This window comes from Lepus europaeus, chromosome X, assembly GCF_033115175.1.
Source record: "Lepus europaeus isolate LE1 chromosome X, mLepTim1.pri, whole genome shotgun sequence".
NCBI classification, from domain to species: domain Eukaryota; kingdom Metazoa; phylum Chordata; class Mammalia; order Lagomorpha; family Leporidae; genus Lepus; species Lepus europaeus.
The window spans coordinates 61,261,013-61,275,895 of NC_084850.1; the positions used below are offsets into that span (position 1 = coordinate 61,261,013).

At 50.2% G+C, this 14,883-nt stretch overlaps 1 protein-coding gene across 1 annotated transcript; it reads right to left on the reverse strand.

The window, feature by feature from the left end:
* Positions 1-6,176: 6,176 nt before the first annotated feature.
* Positions 6,177-6,686, reverse strand: LOC133753304 (large ribosomal subunit protein uL23-like). The gene has a single exon (XM_062183822.1). The coding sequence runs from the start codon at positions 6,678-6,680 to the stop codon at positions 6,210-6,212; it is 471 nt and encodes a 156-aa protein (XP_062039806.1). The 5' UTR covers positions 6,681-6,686; the 3' UTR covers positions 6,177-6,209.
* Positions 6,687-14,883: the final 8,197 nt, after the last annotated feature.

Consider the following 14,883-nt stretch of genomic DNA (forward strand, 5'->3'; position numbering starts at 1 on the left):
CCTCTCATGGTCAGTATCGATCTGGCTCTTCTTTCTGTCGTAGTCTACCCCTGGGACCGGCCTTACCTCTTATTAGGGTGAACTGGGGTGAATTGGGGTGTGATCTTAGTGATACTTAAGAGTCTCCCATCGCCAAAACAGCTTCCATCTCCTACTGTGGCTAAAGCGTGACTGCTTCCACTTTGCTAATGCAAACGTCCCTGGGAAAGGGAACACATTTGATATTTAGTGGTTGAGTGCCTGTGTAACTGCATTTACCAATAGCACCTCTGTTCCGGACAGACTCGAAGGAAGTCGGAGAGCTCCCTGAATCTGAGGTGGCAGAGGAGATAAAAGAGGTTCAGGAAAAAGAAACGGGTGCATTTTCATTGCTTTACCCCACAACTATGCCCTGAGAAGCTGCTACGCCCCTGAACTGTGGGAGGGACTGGGGACACAGCTGTGGGGAGGGCTGCCACCATCCCACCCTCATGGAAGCTCCCAGTCTAATAGTCAACAGACCAGCATCACACACCAGAAGGCACGTGGATAGCCAGGCCTGGGAAGGAGAAGTGGCTGAGAGCACGTCGTAGGGGGAACTCTCAGGGCTTTATGAGGCAGTGATCATTGAGCTGAGATCTCAAGGGGGAATGGGTTTTAACTGGGCAAAGACTCATTTCAGAAAACAGGAAACATTCTAGTCCCGGTTGGGGCACCGATCCTGTCCTGGTTGCCCCTCTTCCAGGCCAGCTCTCTGCTGTGGCCAGGGAGTACAGTGGAGGATGGCCCAAGTCCTTGGGCCCTGCACCCCATGGGAGACCAGGAGAAGCACCTGGCTCCTGCCATCGGAACAGCGCAGTGCGCCGGCCGCAGCGCGCTACCGCGGCGGCCATTGGAGGGTGAACCAACGGCAAAAGGAAGACCTTTCTCTCTGTCTCTCTCTCACTGTCCACTCTGCCTGTCAAAAAAAAAAAAAGAAAGAAAACAGGAAACAGTATGTGTAAAGCCCCTGTGGCAGGAGGGGGCGGGATATGTATGGGAAACTGAAAGCATGCGAGTGAAAACAACCATCCTGAGAGCAAGGGAAACCAAGGGTAGATGAGGTTGGAGAAAAAGCAAAGTCAGTCCACACACACAGAGCCTTGGAGGCCATCCAAGAATGATGGCCCTTATTTCAGATGAGGGGAGGCCACAGAAGCAGTTTAGAGAAGGGTCAGTGTGAAGGGGGAAAGCAGTCAAACGACCACCCCGGGAAGATGAGGGCAGTGGACACAGTGGGGACTCGGGGGTGGGGGTGGCGGATAAGTTTAGAGACCTGGAGAAAAGCCCTAGCAACAGACTGTGGTGGTGGGTTCCGCAGAAGACGTGAAAGAGGCAAATGGAGATGCAGGATACTGGAACAGTGCTGGGGTACAGAGGGAAGTGCTGCTGCAGTTGGTCTTAAGCCTGTTGAGTTGGGAAGGTGTTGAAACTCAGAGGCAGCTAGAGCCAGAGGGCTGAAGCTCACAGACATGTTTGGGCTTGCTATATAAATCTGGGGGTCATTAACATGTAGATGGCACTGAAGCTGGGAACAGGACAGAGAGAGGAAGGAAGAGAGAACAGATAGCAGTGAGCAGAGCCAGACTGGAGTGGGTGGAGGTGGGAGGAAGAGTGGAAGGAAGGGAGTTGGTGAGTATGGACAACTTCAGAAGTGCAATTATGACGGCAAAGGGGAGATATGGCAGCGGCTGGAGAGGGCCTACAGTGTGATCCAGCCGGGTTGTTGGTCTTGATTCTCATGAGAGTCTTTGCAGGGTTTTAAAATTAATTAATTAATTAATTGGAAAGGCAAAGAGAGAGGAGAGACAGAGACAGACCTCGCCCATTTTTGGTTCACTCCCTGAATGTTCCCAAGTGGCCAGGCCAAAGCAGGAGTTGGGAACTCAATTCAGGTCTCCCATGTGGGTGGTGGGAACCCAAGCACTTGAGCCATCATCTGCTATAACCCAGGGTCTGCATTAGCAGGAAGCTAAGACTCAAATCCAGGCACTAGGATATGGGATGCAGGTGTCCCAAGCTTTAGTGTAAGCTGCTGCACCACAGCCCTGCTCCTCATGCAAGTCTTGAGCAGGCTTCAGTGCGAGTTAGGATGGAAGCAGTACGGCAGGGTGGAAAGAGCATGACTCCTCCTCAGCTCCCCTCAATCTAAACCCCCGTTCTGAAAGTAAAATAAGCATTGAACTAAATAGTATATGCTGTGCTGTGTATATGGGCGCCGGTTCGATACCTGGCTGCTCCTCTTCCAATCCAGCTCTCTGCTGTGGCCTGGGAAAGCAGTGGAAGATGGCTCAGGTCCTTGGGCCCCTGCACCCACGTGGGAGACCCAGTAAAAAGTCCTGGCTCCTGGCTTCGGATCAGTGCAGCTCCAACTGTTGCAGCCATCTGGGGAGTGAACCAGCGGATGGAAGACCTCTCTCTGTAACTCTGTCTTTCAAATAAATAAAATAAATCTAAAAAGAAAAGAAAAGAAAATGATGATAAAGAAGGACACTAAATGCCTTTATTAGAGATGCTGTGTTTATAAGTAGCCTAAGCCAGAAAGGGCCTTGAACTGAAACTTTAATAAACTTATCTCGAGGAGGTTCTCTTCCCCTACGCCATGCCCCATTGCTAAAATAGTAAGAGCCTTAGAAACAAACAACTCTTGCTTTCCCCATGCAAATCACCTGGGAAGCTATGGTTCAGGTGCTGAGGCTGCCATGGCTCTGTTTCTCAGGACTGTTTGCAGACACGTCAATCTCTAACTGGCTACTTGTTTTGGTCTCCTTTATAACTGTGATTACAAATCTAGACAATGTCAGGGTGGCAGGGGAATGAAATTAAATTTTCAGTCTTGTCTATTCACCCTAAAAATATATTGCTTTCTTTTTCTTTTTTTGACAGGCAGAGTGGACAGTGAGAGAAAGAGACAGAGAGAAAGGTCTTCCTTTTGCCGTTGGTTCACTCTCCAATGGCCGCTGTGGTTGGTGTGCTGTGGCCAGCGCACCGTGCTGATCCGAAGCCAGGAGCCAGGTGCTTCTCCTGGTCTCCCATGTGGGTGCAGGGCCCAAGCACTTGGGCCATCCTCCACTGCACTCCCGGGCCACAGCAGAGAGCTGGCCTGGAAGAGGGGCAACCGGGACAGAATCCGGCGCCCCAACCGGGACTAGAACCCGGGGTGCTGGCACCGCAGACGGAGGATTAGCCTATTGAGCTGCGGCGCTGACCACATATTGCTTCCCTCCCCTCCCCTCCCCCCCCTCCTCCCTTCCCCTTCTTGTTAATTACCAAGGCTGATGACTTTAGGGACTTGCTTTATACTGTGTATTTTTTTGTAAAGATTTATTTATGAATTTTGAAGTCAGAGTTACAGAGGGAGAAGGACACACACAGAGAGAGCGCTTCCATCTGCTGGTTCACTCCCCAGATGGCTGCAATGGCCAGGGCTGGGCCAGGCCTAAGCCAGGAGCCAGGAGCTTCATTTGGGTCTCCCACTTGGGTAGCAATGGCCCAAGCACTTGGGTCATGTTCCACTGCTTTTCCCAGGCCATTAGCAGGGAGCTGGATTGGAAGTGGAGCAGCTGGGATACAAACCGGCACCCATACGAGGTGCCAGCACGACAGGCAGCGGCCCACCCCGCTATACTACTCCTGCCCCCAGACCGTGTATTTTTTAATTAGGGCAAGTGTTTTGATCTTGTTTCACATGAATCATTGCTTAACCTGCTTGTGGGATGAGGCTGAGTTACCGATGCACTGCAGCCTGTTGGAGGAGAGGGGGATTGATTGACAGAGATCCTGTTCTTCTGCAAGGCAATGATTATGCTGTTTAATATGTAAGATGCTCTGTGTGGAGATCTAAAGTGTCATTTCTTTTGTCTGCCAATATTATTACTCTGATAAAGTCAGTAGATAAGTCCCCTTTCTTCCAAAGGCTGTGGGGCTTAGAGCTCAGGCTCAGGAGCTACATTGTCTCAGCGCTTATCCCGGCTCCACACTTCTAGTCCGCATTGTGACTGCGGGCCAGTCAGTTGTTGGGTTTCGGTTGCCTTTTCTGCCCAATGGGCCTAGTAATAATATCCACTCCATAGGATCGTTGTCGGGAGCGAGAGGCTTCCTGCAATGTGCTTAGAACACCCGGTGCCCTGTGCATAGTGATTGCTCCGCGCGTGCTGCTGGGATTGCTGCCAGTGGTGTGGCTGTGCGCAAGCATTTAACCTCTCGGCTGTCATTCTACCGCTCATTGAATCCTCATCATTCCTCACCTGATAGCTCTAAGGATTCAAAGTGTCTGGCACACAACAGGTATTCAGTAACAGTACGCTCCCTTGGTTCTTTATGTGGCAGTAATAATAACACATGAACACTGTACACACATAGTCTGTGCTGGGTATTTTCCCTATGTCATTCGTTATCCCGGTTAATCATCAAGACCACCTTATTGGGTTGGCTTTGTGGCGTTGCAGGTAAAGCTGCGGCCTGCAATGCTAGTATCCCATATGAGCGCTGGCTTGTGTCCTGGCTGCTCCACTTTCTATGCAGCTCCCTGCTTGTGCGCCTGGAAAAAGCAATGGAAGATGGCCCAAGTAGTTGTGTCCCTGCCACCCATGTGGGCGACCCAAATGAAGCTCCTGGCTCCTGGTTTCAGCTTCATCCAGCTCTGGCCATTGTGGCCATCTGGGGAGTAAACCAGAAGATGGAAGATCTCTCTCTCTCTCTCTCTCTCTCTCCCCCTCTGTAACCTCTGTAACTCTGACTTTCAAAATAAATTTAAAAATCTTAAAATAAAAAAAAAAGACAACCTCAGTATGAGGAAAGTGTGATACCAGGAAGCAAGTAACCCTTATTTGCAAATGAGATTGTAACTGACGCAAGCACAATGGTTGAACCGAAATTTAAACTTCTATTTCTTTTCCAAATATTGACACTGGAATGGGTGATGACCAGTTGTTTGTAAATACAGTGGCTGATCCCTTACTGCTATATGTCTTAAGACCCATTCTTGCTGCTAGCTGGTAAGGCCTAGGTCACTTCTCAGTAGGAACACTCTGCTGCCCCCTTGTGGCCCACTAAGTTCCTACTTCTAAGTTTTACGTCCTTTTTTTAAAAAAAAACAACAACAACAACAAAAAAAACACTGTATTTTCTGTTTCAATACTTTCCCTCCAGGAAGACTATTATCTTAAGAGAAGCTAAGGGGGCCGGCGGGGCCGGCGCCGTGGCTCACTTGGTTAATCCTCTGCCTGTGGCGCCGGCATCCCATATGGGCTCCTGGTTCTAGTCTTGGTTGCTCCTCCTCCAGTCCAGCTCTCTGCTGTGGCCCAGGAAGGCAGTGGAGGATGGCCCAAGTGCTTGGGGCCTGCACCCGTGTGGGAGACCAGGAAGAAGCTCCTGGCTCCTGGCTTCGGATCAGTTCAGCTCTGGCCATTGCAGTTATTTTTGGGGAGTGAACCAGCAGATGGAAGACCTCTCTCTCTGGCTCCACTTCTCTCTATACTCTGTCTTTCAAATAAATAAAATAAATCTCAAAAAAAAAAAAAACCAAACCCACAGTGCTCCATCACATCTCTGTGCTTTTGCCCACACTGTTTGCTCACAATATGCTGACTGATGCCAATCTGCCTGAGAAAGTCTTAGTCATCTCTCAAGATCTGACCCAACTATTGTCACTTTTGTGAAGCCTGTGCTTGCTGTAAAATGCACCTGTATTTTGATCCTCCATATGGAAAAAGAACACCCAGATGAAAACGAAAAAAAAGTCAACCCAGATCATTTATTTTCCTAGCTTCTCTTTTTTTTTTTAAAGATTTTATTTATTTATTTGACAGGTAGAGTTAAAGACAATGAGAGAGAGAGAGAGACAGAGAGAGAGAGATGTCTACCTTCCACTGGTTCACTCCCCAAATGGCTGCTACAGCTGGCTCTGCGCCGATCGATCCGAAGCCAGGAGCCAGGTGCATCTTCCTGGTCTCCCACACGGGTGCAGGCCCCAAGCACTTGGGCCATCCTCCACTGCTTTCCCAGACCATAGCAGAGAGCGGCATCAGGAGTGGAGCTGCTGGGTCTCGAACTGGTGCCCATATGGGATGCCGGCACTACAGGCTGGGGCTTTAGACCACTGCACCACAGGGCCAGCCCTTCAACACTGAAGGATTTTTTTTTTTTAAGGTGGAAAAACATATATTTAGAATTAGCCAGCTGGACTCAGTTCAGATGATCCCAATTTTGTTGGCAACATCCAGAGCATCATAGTCAGGAGCCAGCCGCACATAGGCCTTCTTCTCTCCATCAGGTCTGATCAGGGTGTTGGCTTTGGCCACATCAGTGTCACAGAGTTTCTTCACAGCTTGTTTGATCTGGTGCTTGTTGGCCTTGACATCCACAATGAACACCAATGTGTTGTTGTCTTCTATCTTCTTCATGGCCAACTCCGTGGTCAGGGGGAACTTGATGATGGCATAGTGGTCAAGCTTGTTTCTCCTGGGGGCGCTCTTCCGAGGGTATTTGGGCTGCCGTCGGAGGCGTAGTGTCTTGGGCCGCCGGAAGGTGGGGGACGTGTGGATCTTCTTCTTCTTGTGGCTGTGGACGCCTTTCAGCACTGCCTTCTTGGCCTTTAAGGCCTTTGCTTTGGCTTCGACTTTAGGAGGGGCAGGAGCTTCCTTCTTCGCCTTCGGCGCCATCTTGGTGAAAAGCAATACTGAAGGATTTTAAGCTAGGAAAGCAACAGGATCAGATCGTTCAATTCCACATATATGTGTCATGCATGGTTCTAGGTGGTGAGGGTGACAACAGTGAGAAAATCAAGTCCCCACAGTCATGGAGCTTTCATTCTAGTAGAGAGAGAGAGAGAGAGACATAGAGCAAATGAATACACAATACACTTGTGGGCGAGAAAATAAAGCAGGGGGTGGGAATAGAGAGGGACCAGAGACTGCCATTTGAGACAAGGTGGTGACGGAAGGCGTCCCTGACTAGATGACATTCGGGCTGGGCTGAATGAAGAGAGGGAGCAAGGCTTGTGAGTGAATGGGAACCGATCGCGCCAGATTGAGGGAACTCCAAGTGCAAAGGCCCTGAGACAACAGCAAGCTTGACATGATCAAGGAACAAGAGGTGGTTGGATCCCTACTTCTCACCATATACAAAAGCTGGATCACAGGCCTAAATTTAAGACCTGAGACTATGAAGTTGCTGGAAGAAAATGCAAGGGAAACACTCCAAAGACATTGGTGGAGGTGAAGATTTCTTGGACAAGACCCCCAAAGCACAGGCAACAAAAGCAAAACTATTTTTTATTATTTAAAAAAAAACTCAGTAGCTTCTGCACAGCAAAGGAAAATGATCAATGGAGCAAGGAGACAGCCAACAGAATGGGAAAAACATTTGCGAGCTCCCTGACCGCCAAAGGAGTAACATCCTGAATATGTCAGCAACTTCAAAAATGCAACAACAACAAAAACAATCCATTTAAGAATGGGCAAAGGACTTCAATGGACAGCTCTGAAAAGAAGAAATAGAAATGGCCAACAAATATATGAAGAAATGCTCAACATCACTAGCCATCAGGGAAATGCAAATCAAGACCTCAGCCCTGTCAGAACTGCTATTACCCAAAAGACAGTAACAAATGCTGATGAGGATATGGAGAAAGGGGAACTCTTACATACTGTTGGTGGGACTGTAAATTATTAGTTCAGACACTGTAGAAAACAGTGTGGCGGTGCCAGTGCTGCAGTGCCAGCATCCCATATGCGCGCCGGTTCGAGTCCCGGCTGCTCCACTTCTGATCCAGCTCTCTGCTATGGCCTGGGAAAGCAGTAGAAGATGGCCCAAGTCCTTGGGCCCCTGCACCTGTGTGGGAGACCCGGAAGAAGCTCCTAGCTCCTGGCTTCGGATCGGCACAGCTCTGACCATTGCAGAGTTGGGGAGTGAACCAGCAGATGGAAGACTCTCTCTCTCTCTCTCTCTCTCTCTCTCTCTCTCTCTGGCTCTTTCAAATAAATAAATTTTAGAAAAACTTATTCAAAAAAAAGAAAGAAAACAGTATAGCAATTTTTCAAAGAACTGTGCCAAATGCCCACCCCGGGTTGTGCTAACTTTGAGAAACCTCTAAGACCTCCATAGGGAGCTGTGAAGCAGGCGCTGGATGTGTGTATCTGGAACTGAGAAGGGGCCAAAGTGGCAGGTGTAAGGACAGAGGTGCCATTTAAAGGCCTGACACCAGATGAGACCCTCAGGGAGCACACGCACAGAGAAAAGCAGTGTAAGACTGGAGCCCCATGGTTCTCCAAGCTTCGTACTCTAGAAAATGGAGACAGCATGAGCCAGCATCCAGCACTGAGGACTGGAGGGGGAGATCAAAGGAAAGCCAGGAGAGCTGGGGGTCCCAGAAGCCAGGGGCAGCAAGGGTTGTAAGGGGTGGGGGGCTGGCATGGTGGTGCAGGGGCTTTTAAGCTGTTGCTGTGATGCTGCCATCCCCTATTGGAATGCCAATTCGAGTCCCATTGCTCCACTTCCATTCCTCCTCCCTGCTAATGAGCCTGGGAAAGCAGCAGAAAATGGCCTCAGTGCTTCAATCCCTGCCACCCATGTGGGAGACCTGGATGGAATTCCTAGCTCCTGGCTTTCACCTGGCCCAGCCCTACAGGGCATGAACCAACAAACCAGCAGGTGGAAGACCTCTCTCTCTCTCTCTCTAAGCCTTTTTTTTTTTAAAGATTTATTTATTTATTTGAAGGTGGAGTTACAGAGAGGCAGAAAGAGAGAGAGAGAGAGAGAGAGAGGTCTTCCATCTGCTGGTTCACTCCCCAGATGACCACAATGGCCGGAGATGAGCTGATCTGAAGCCAGGAGCCAGGAGCTTCCTCTGGGTCTCCCATGTGGGTGCAGGGGCCCAAGGACTTGGGCCATATTCTACTGCTTTCCCAGACCATAGCAGAGAGCTGGATCGAAAGAGGAGCAGCATGGCCGGTGCCGCGATTCACTAGGCTAATCCTCCGCCTGCGGCACCGGCACCCCTGGTTCTAGTCCCAGTTGGGGCGCCGGATTCTGTCCCGGTTGCCCCTCTTCCAGTCCAGCTCTCTGCTGTGGCCAGGGAGTGCAGTGGAGGATGGCCCAAGTGCTTGGGCCCTACACCTGCATGGGAGACCAAGAGGAAGCACCTGGCTCCTGGCTTCAGATCGGCGCAGGTGCCGGCCATAGTGGCCATTTGTGGGGTGAACCAACGGAAAGAAGACCTTTCTCTCTGTCTCTCTCTCTCTCTCTCACTAACTCTGCCTTTAAAAATAAAGGAAAAAAAAAGAAAAGAAAAAAAGAAAGAGGAGCAGCCGGGACTCGAACTAGTGCCCATATGGGATGCCGACAGTGCAGGTGGTGGCTTTACCTGCTATGTCACAGCACCAGCCCCTATAAGCCTTTTAAAATAACTGAATCTTGTGGCTGGCGCCACGGCTCACTAGGCTAATCCTCTGCCTGCGGCACCGGCACACCGGGTTCTAGTGCCGGTTGGGGCGCCAGATTCTGTCCCAGTTGCTCCTCTTCCTGCTGTGGCCCAGGAGTGCAGTGGAGGTTGGCCCAGGTCCTTGGGCCCTGCAAGACCAGGAGAAGCACCTGGCTCCTGCCTTCGGACCAGCGCAACGCGCCGGCCATAGCTGCCACTTGGGGGGGTGAACCAATGGAAAAAGGAAGACCTTTCTCTCTGTCTCTCTCTCTCTCTCTCTCTCTCTCTCTCTCTCTCACTGTCTAACTCTGCCTGTCAAAATAAATAAATAAAAAAAAGTTTAAAAAAAAACCTGAATCTTGCAACAACAACAAAAAAAAGAGTTGCAAGGGGGATAGAGCGGCCATGTCAAATGCTGAGGAGATTCCGGTAAAATGAGGACTCAGCCCCACCCTCACCACCATAGGATTTGACCAGCAGGAGGGAGGACAAGGATGACCTTGGTACACCCTAGCCTCATGGGTATGTTACCTGTGAGGTCAAACAGGGCCCCATTCTCAACAGGCTCCTGCGATTGGCTACTGTACTTTGGTGACCATCTTGAAATTCTAATAACTTTTGGCAGTGAGTTTAATATAGACTCTCATTCAAAAGATATATACACAAGCACAGGCATTGTGGTTAAGCTGCCACTTGGAATGCCCATACCCTGTATCACAGTGCTGGTTTGAGCTAGCTTCCTGTTAATGTGCTCTGGAAAGGCAGCAGAATATGGTCCAAGTACCTGGGACCCTGCTATCCACATGGGAGACCCAGATGGAGTTCTTGTCTCCTGGCTTTGGCCTTGTCCAGCCCTGGCGGTTGTGGGCATTTTGGGAATGAACCAGCAGGTGGAAGATTCATCTCTCTCTCCACCCCACCTCCCCACCTCTGTCACTGCCTTTTGAATAAATAAATAAATAAATCCTTAAAAAAAAAAAAAGAGGGTCTTTGCAGATGCTACTAAGATAAAGATTTTGGAATGAGATCATATTGGATTAAGGTGGGCCCTAAATCCAATGACAGTTGTCTTTTATTTTTTTAAAGATTTATTCACTTATTTGAAAGTCAGAGTTACACAGAGAGAGAAGGAGAAGCAGAGAGAGAAAGTCTTCCATCCGCTGGTTCACTCCCCATTGGTTGCAATTGCCAGAGCTGCGCCGATCCAAAGCCAGGAGCCAAGAGCCCCCTCTGGGTCTCCCACGCAGGTGCAGGGGCCAAGGACTTGGGCCATCTTCTACTGCTTTCCCAGGCCATAGCAGAGAGCTGGATCAGAAGAGGAGCAGCCGGGACTTGAACCGGTGCCCATATGGGATGCTGGCACTGCAGGCAGTGGCTTTACCCACTACACCACAGCACTGGCCCCCAATGACAGTTGTCTCAATAAGAGGAGGGACAACGATGCACAGAGAAGATGATGTGAAGACAGGCAGAAACTGGAGCGATGCATGTAGAAGCCAGGGAGCATCACCGGTGTCTGCGGCCATTAGAGGTGGGAGAGATGCTGGAAGGAACCCACCCTTGCTGCTGTCTGGATTTTAGATTTGTGACTCCAGAGCTGTGAGAGTAAACCCACTGCTGCTGTTTTAAGCCACCTGGTGGAAGGTAATTTGATACAATTAACCTAAGAAAGTCGCACACTTCTGAACAAGGGCGGCCACATTCTCACTTTGCTAGGCTCTGCAAATTATGTAGCCACAGGTGGATTCTGAGGCGTGGTGGGGGCGTGGCCATTAGAGGAATGTGTTCAAGAGGCAATGGGAGGTGAGGAAGCAGAGACTTGCCAAAAAAGACAACTTGCCTCCCAGGGAGTCCTAACTGCAAAGGAGGGTGCAGAGGTGGGGTCGTGGGCAGATGGAGCCTGGGAGCTTGTGATTTTAAAGAGAAGAAACTTTGCAATATGCTTCCATGTGGATGGCAGGGCTCCGTGGGCTGGGGAGGGGGGCGGGACGAATGACGCAGGAACAGGAGGGGACACTTGTTCAAGCAAGATCCTGGGCACTTGTGAGGGGAATCGATGACATGTTGCATCTGCTCCCACAAGAGCCATCAGCATTCCGAGTCTTAGTTGAAACGCTGCACCCACACGGTGCCACACAGTGGCTGCAGTGCAGCCCTTGTCGTGAGTGCGCCTATCAAGAGAGCCCCATCAGTGACCTCATCTGACCCTCACAGAAGGCCTTCGAGGTAATAAAGGCATTCTTTTTATGTCCATTTTTTTAACGTGAGAAGATGAAGGCTCAGAGAGATTGGGTGATCGTCCAGGTCACCCAGCTAGTGACTTGCAGACTTAGGACTGCAGTCACAATAAAAATCATCCTCCCTTCTCCTTAGCTGCCTGTTGTTGCCAGCTTTCACCATGCAAGTAGTGGGGACAGTCAATTTCTGAGAGGTATCCTCTCATGAGCATGGCAACCGGTCTCTGCAGCTGCGGTGGCCACTCCTCCAGCAGCAGAGACGCAGGCCAGCACTTGGCAGTGACCCCCTTCCTGGAGTTGGCCAGCTGGTAGCCAGCTAGGTTCAGACAGAGGACCCACTTGGAGCTGAGAGCCATGTGAAGGGCATGGCAGGGGCAAGGGGTTCCAATGAGCTAAGCAGAAAGGTCACTTTCCAGTGCTGAAATGGCCAGAGAGGCACAAGAGTGATTCGTGCTGCAGCCTCCTGCTCACTGGAGAACTGGGACCGCAGGGCAAGGGAGCCAGGCTTGTGCTGTCTCAGCAACTCGGAAGCAGACAGACAAAGCGCTCAGAGCACACCTGCCTAAGAAACAAGCCTGGTGTTACCAACCACTGTCATGTGTGTCCCTTTGCAAAAGTGTTTCCTAATCTCATCTTTCTAGCTGTTTCTCAGTTGAAGGGCCGGCGCTGTGGCGTAGCTGGTTAAGCCATTTCCTGTAATGCCAGCATCCCCTGTGGGTGCTGGTTCGATTCCCAGCTGTTCCACTTCCTATCCAGCTCCCTACTAATGTGTCTGGAAAGGCAGTGGAGCATGCCCCAAGTGCTTGGGCCCCTGTCACCCATGTGGGAGACCTGGAAGAAGCTCCAGGCTCCTGGCTTTGGTCTGGCCCAGCCCTGCCTGTTGTGGCCACTTGGGGAGTGAACCAGAGGATGGAAGATCTTTCTGTCTCTCTGTAATTCTGCCTTTCAAATAAAATAAATAGGCTGGCGCTGTGGCTTAACAGGCTAATCCTCCGCCTTGCGGCGCTGGCACACCGGGTTCTAGTCCCGGTTGGGGCACCGGATTCTATCCCGGTTGCCCCTCTTCCAGGCCAGCTCTCTGCTATGGCCCGGGAAGGCAGTGGAGGATGGCCCAAGTCCTTGGGCCCTGCACCCACATGGGAGACCAGGAGAAGCACCTGGCTCCTGGCTTCGGATCAGCGAGATGTGCCGGCTGCAGCGGCCATTAGAGGGTGAACCAACAGCAAAAAGGAAGACCTTTCTCTCTGTCTTTCTCTCTCACTATCCACTCTGCCTGTCAAAAAAAAAATAATAATAAATAAATAAATAAATAAATAAATAAAATAAATCTTTAAAACATTTTTCTCATCTGAACAGTGTCTCTTCCCCAGCCCCGTCCAGGATTGTTGTCCAGCTCATACCAGTATTACACTGTTGTCGCCCACAGAGTGCCTCCATACAGTGCTGACACACCGTCCTCCACAAGGGCACCATGAAAACAGTGAGGCCGCATCCATGCAGCTAGAAGACGGGGCAGGCATTCTGCTTTGTCTTCAACCTCTGTCACCTCATCTATGGGCTGCTGCTTCGAAAAATGGACTTCCCAGTGTGTAATACACAGGGAGTAGTCCTAAGCAGGTGAGAGCCTTTGTCAGCCTACTTTGATAATAATAGGGGCTAGTAAGCATCACTTCTTTGATTAATAAGCAATCTGCAGCACACTCCGTGTTCCACGTGGTGGTGGGGGGGCGTGTTTCCTGCTCCAGTGAGACACCTGCCACCACACCTCCGTCCTGATCAAAACTGTTTCAGTGGTTACTGAGTGCAGACCATAGTGGGGTTGTTTTCTATTCAAACAACAACAATGCAGTGCCCTGTGTGGACCTTTGCTGTAGGGTGAGTGGGAAGATACTCAGCCAGGGTGTTGTGCTGTCTATGTCACGACCATGAAGGCCTGTATGTCATTAGATAGGGTTGTGTGTGCTGTGCATCGCTCTAGGGAGTTTTGTGAGCTTCTGTGAGTGCAGAAGCACCGCCCAGGACTGGTTTACAGTTCCCCATACCTGTGGCCATGCCTAGATTGCAACCAGGGTTTGAAAATGCATGTTCCCTTTTTTTTAATAGAAAGCTTTTATTTAATAAATATAAACTTCATAAGTACAACTTTTGGATTATAGTGGCTCTTCCCCACATACCCGCCCTCCCACCCCCAAACCATCCCACCTCCTACTCCCTTTCCCATCCCATTCTTCATTAAGATTACTTTTTAATTATCTTTTTTTTTTTACAGGCAGAGTTAGTGAGAGAGAGAGAGACAGAGAGAAAGGTCTTCCTTCCGTTGGTTCACCCCACAAATGGCCACTAAGGCCGGCGCTTGCACCGATCTGAAGCCAGGAGCCAGGTGCTTCCTCCTGGTCTCCCATGCGGGTGTAGGGCCCAAGCACTTGGGCCATCCTCCACTGCCTTCCCGGGCCACAGCAGAGAGCTGGCCTGGAAGAGGAGCGACCGGGACGGAATCTGGCGCTCCAACTGGGACTAGAACCCTCCGCAGGCGGAGGATTAGCCTATTGAGCCGCAGCACCGGCCTAATTATCTTTATATACAGAAGATTAACTCTATATTAAGTAAAGATTTCAACAGTTTGCACCCACCCACACACACACACACAAAGTATAAAGTGCCGTTTGAAGACTAATTGTACCGTTAATTCACATAGTACAACACATTAAGAACAGAGGTCCTAAATGGGGAGCAAGTGCACAGTGACTCCTGTTGTTGATTTAACAATTGACACTCTTATTTATGACGTCAGTGATCACCTAAGGCTCTTGTCATGAGCTGTCAAGGCTAAAAACTGCACATTCTCTAGTAGTATCTATTGTGCCTGTCTTCAAAAACAACATTCTTGAGGCTGGCACTGTGGTGTAGCAGGTAAAGCCGCCGCCTGCGGTGCTGGTGTCCCATATGGGTGCTGGTTCAAGTCCTGGTTACTCCACTTCCCATCCAGCTCTCTGCTAGGGCCTGGGAAAGCAGTAGAAGATGGCCCAAGTCCTTGGGCCCCTGAACCTGCCTGGGAGACTCGGAGGAAGCTCCTGGCTCCTGGCTCCTGGCTCCTGGCTTCGAATCAGCACAGCTCCGGCCATTGCAGCTGATTGAGGAGTGAACCAGCAGATGGAAGATCTCTCTCTCTTCCTCTCCTTCTCTTTCTGAGTAACTGTGACTTTCAAA

Excerpts from the sequence above, each read along its gene's own strand:
- LOC133753304 (XM_062183822.1), bottom strand. The coding sequence starts at position 6,680 with ATGGCGCCGAAGGCGAAGAAGGAAGCTCCTGCCCCTCCTAAAGTCGAA.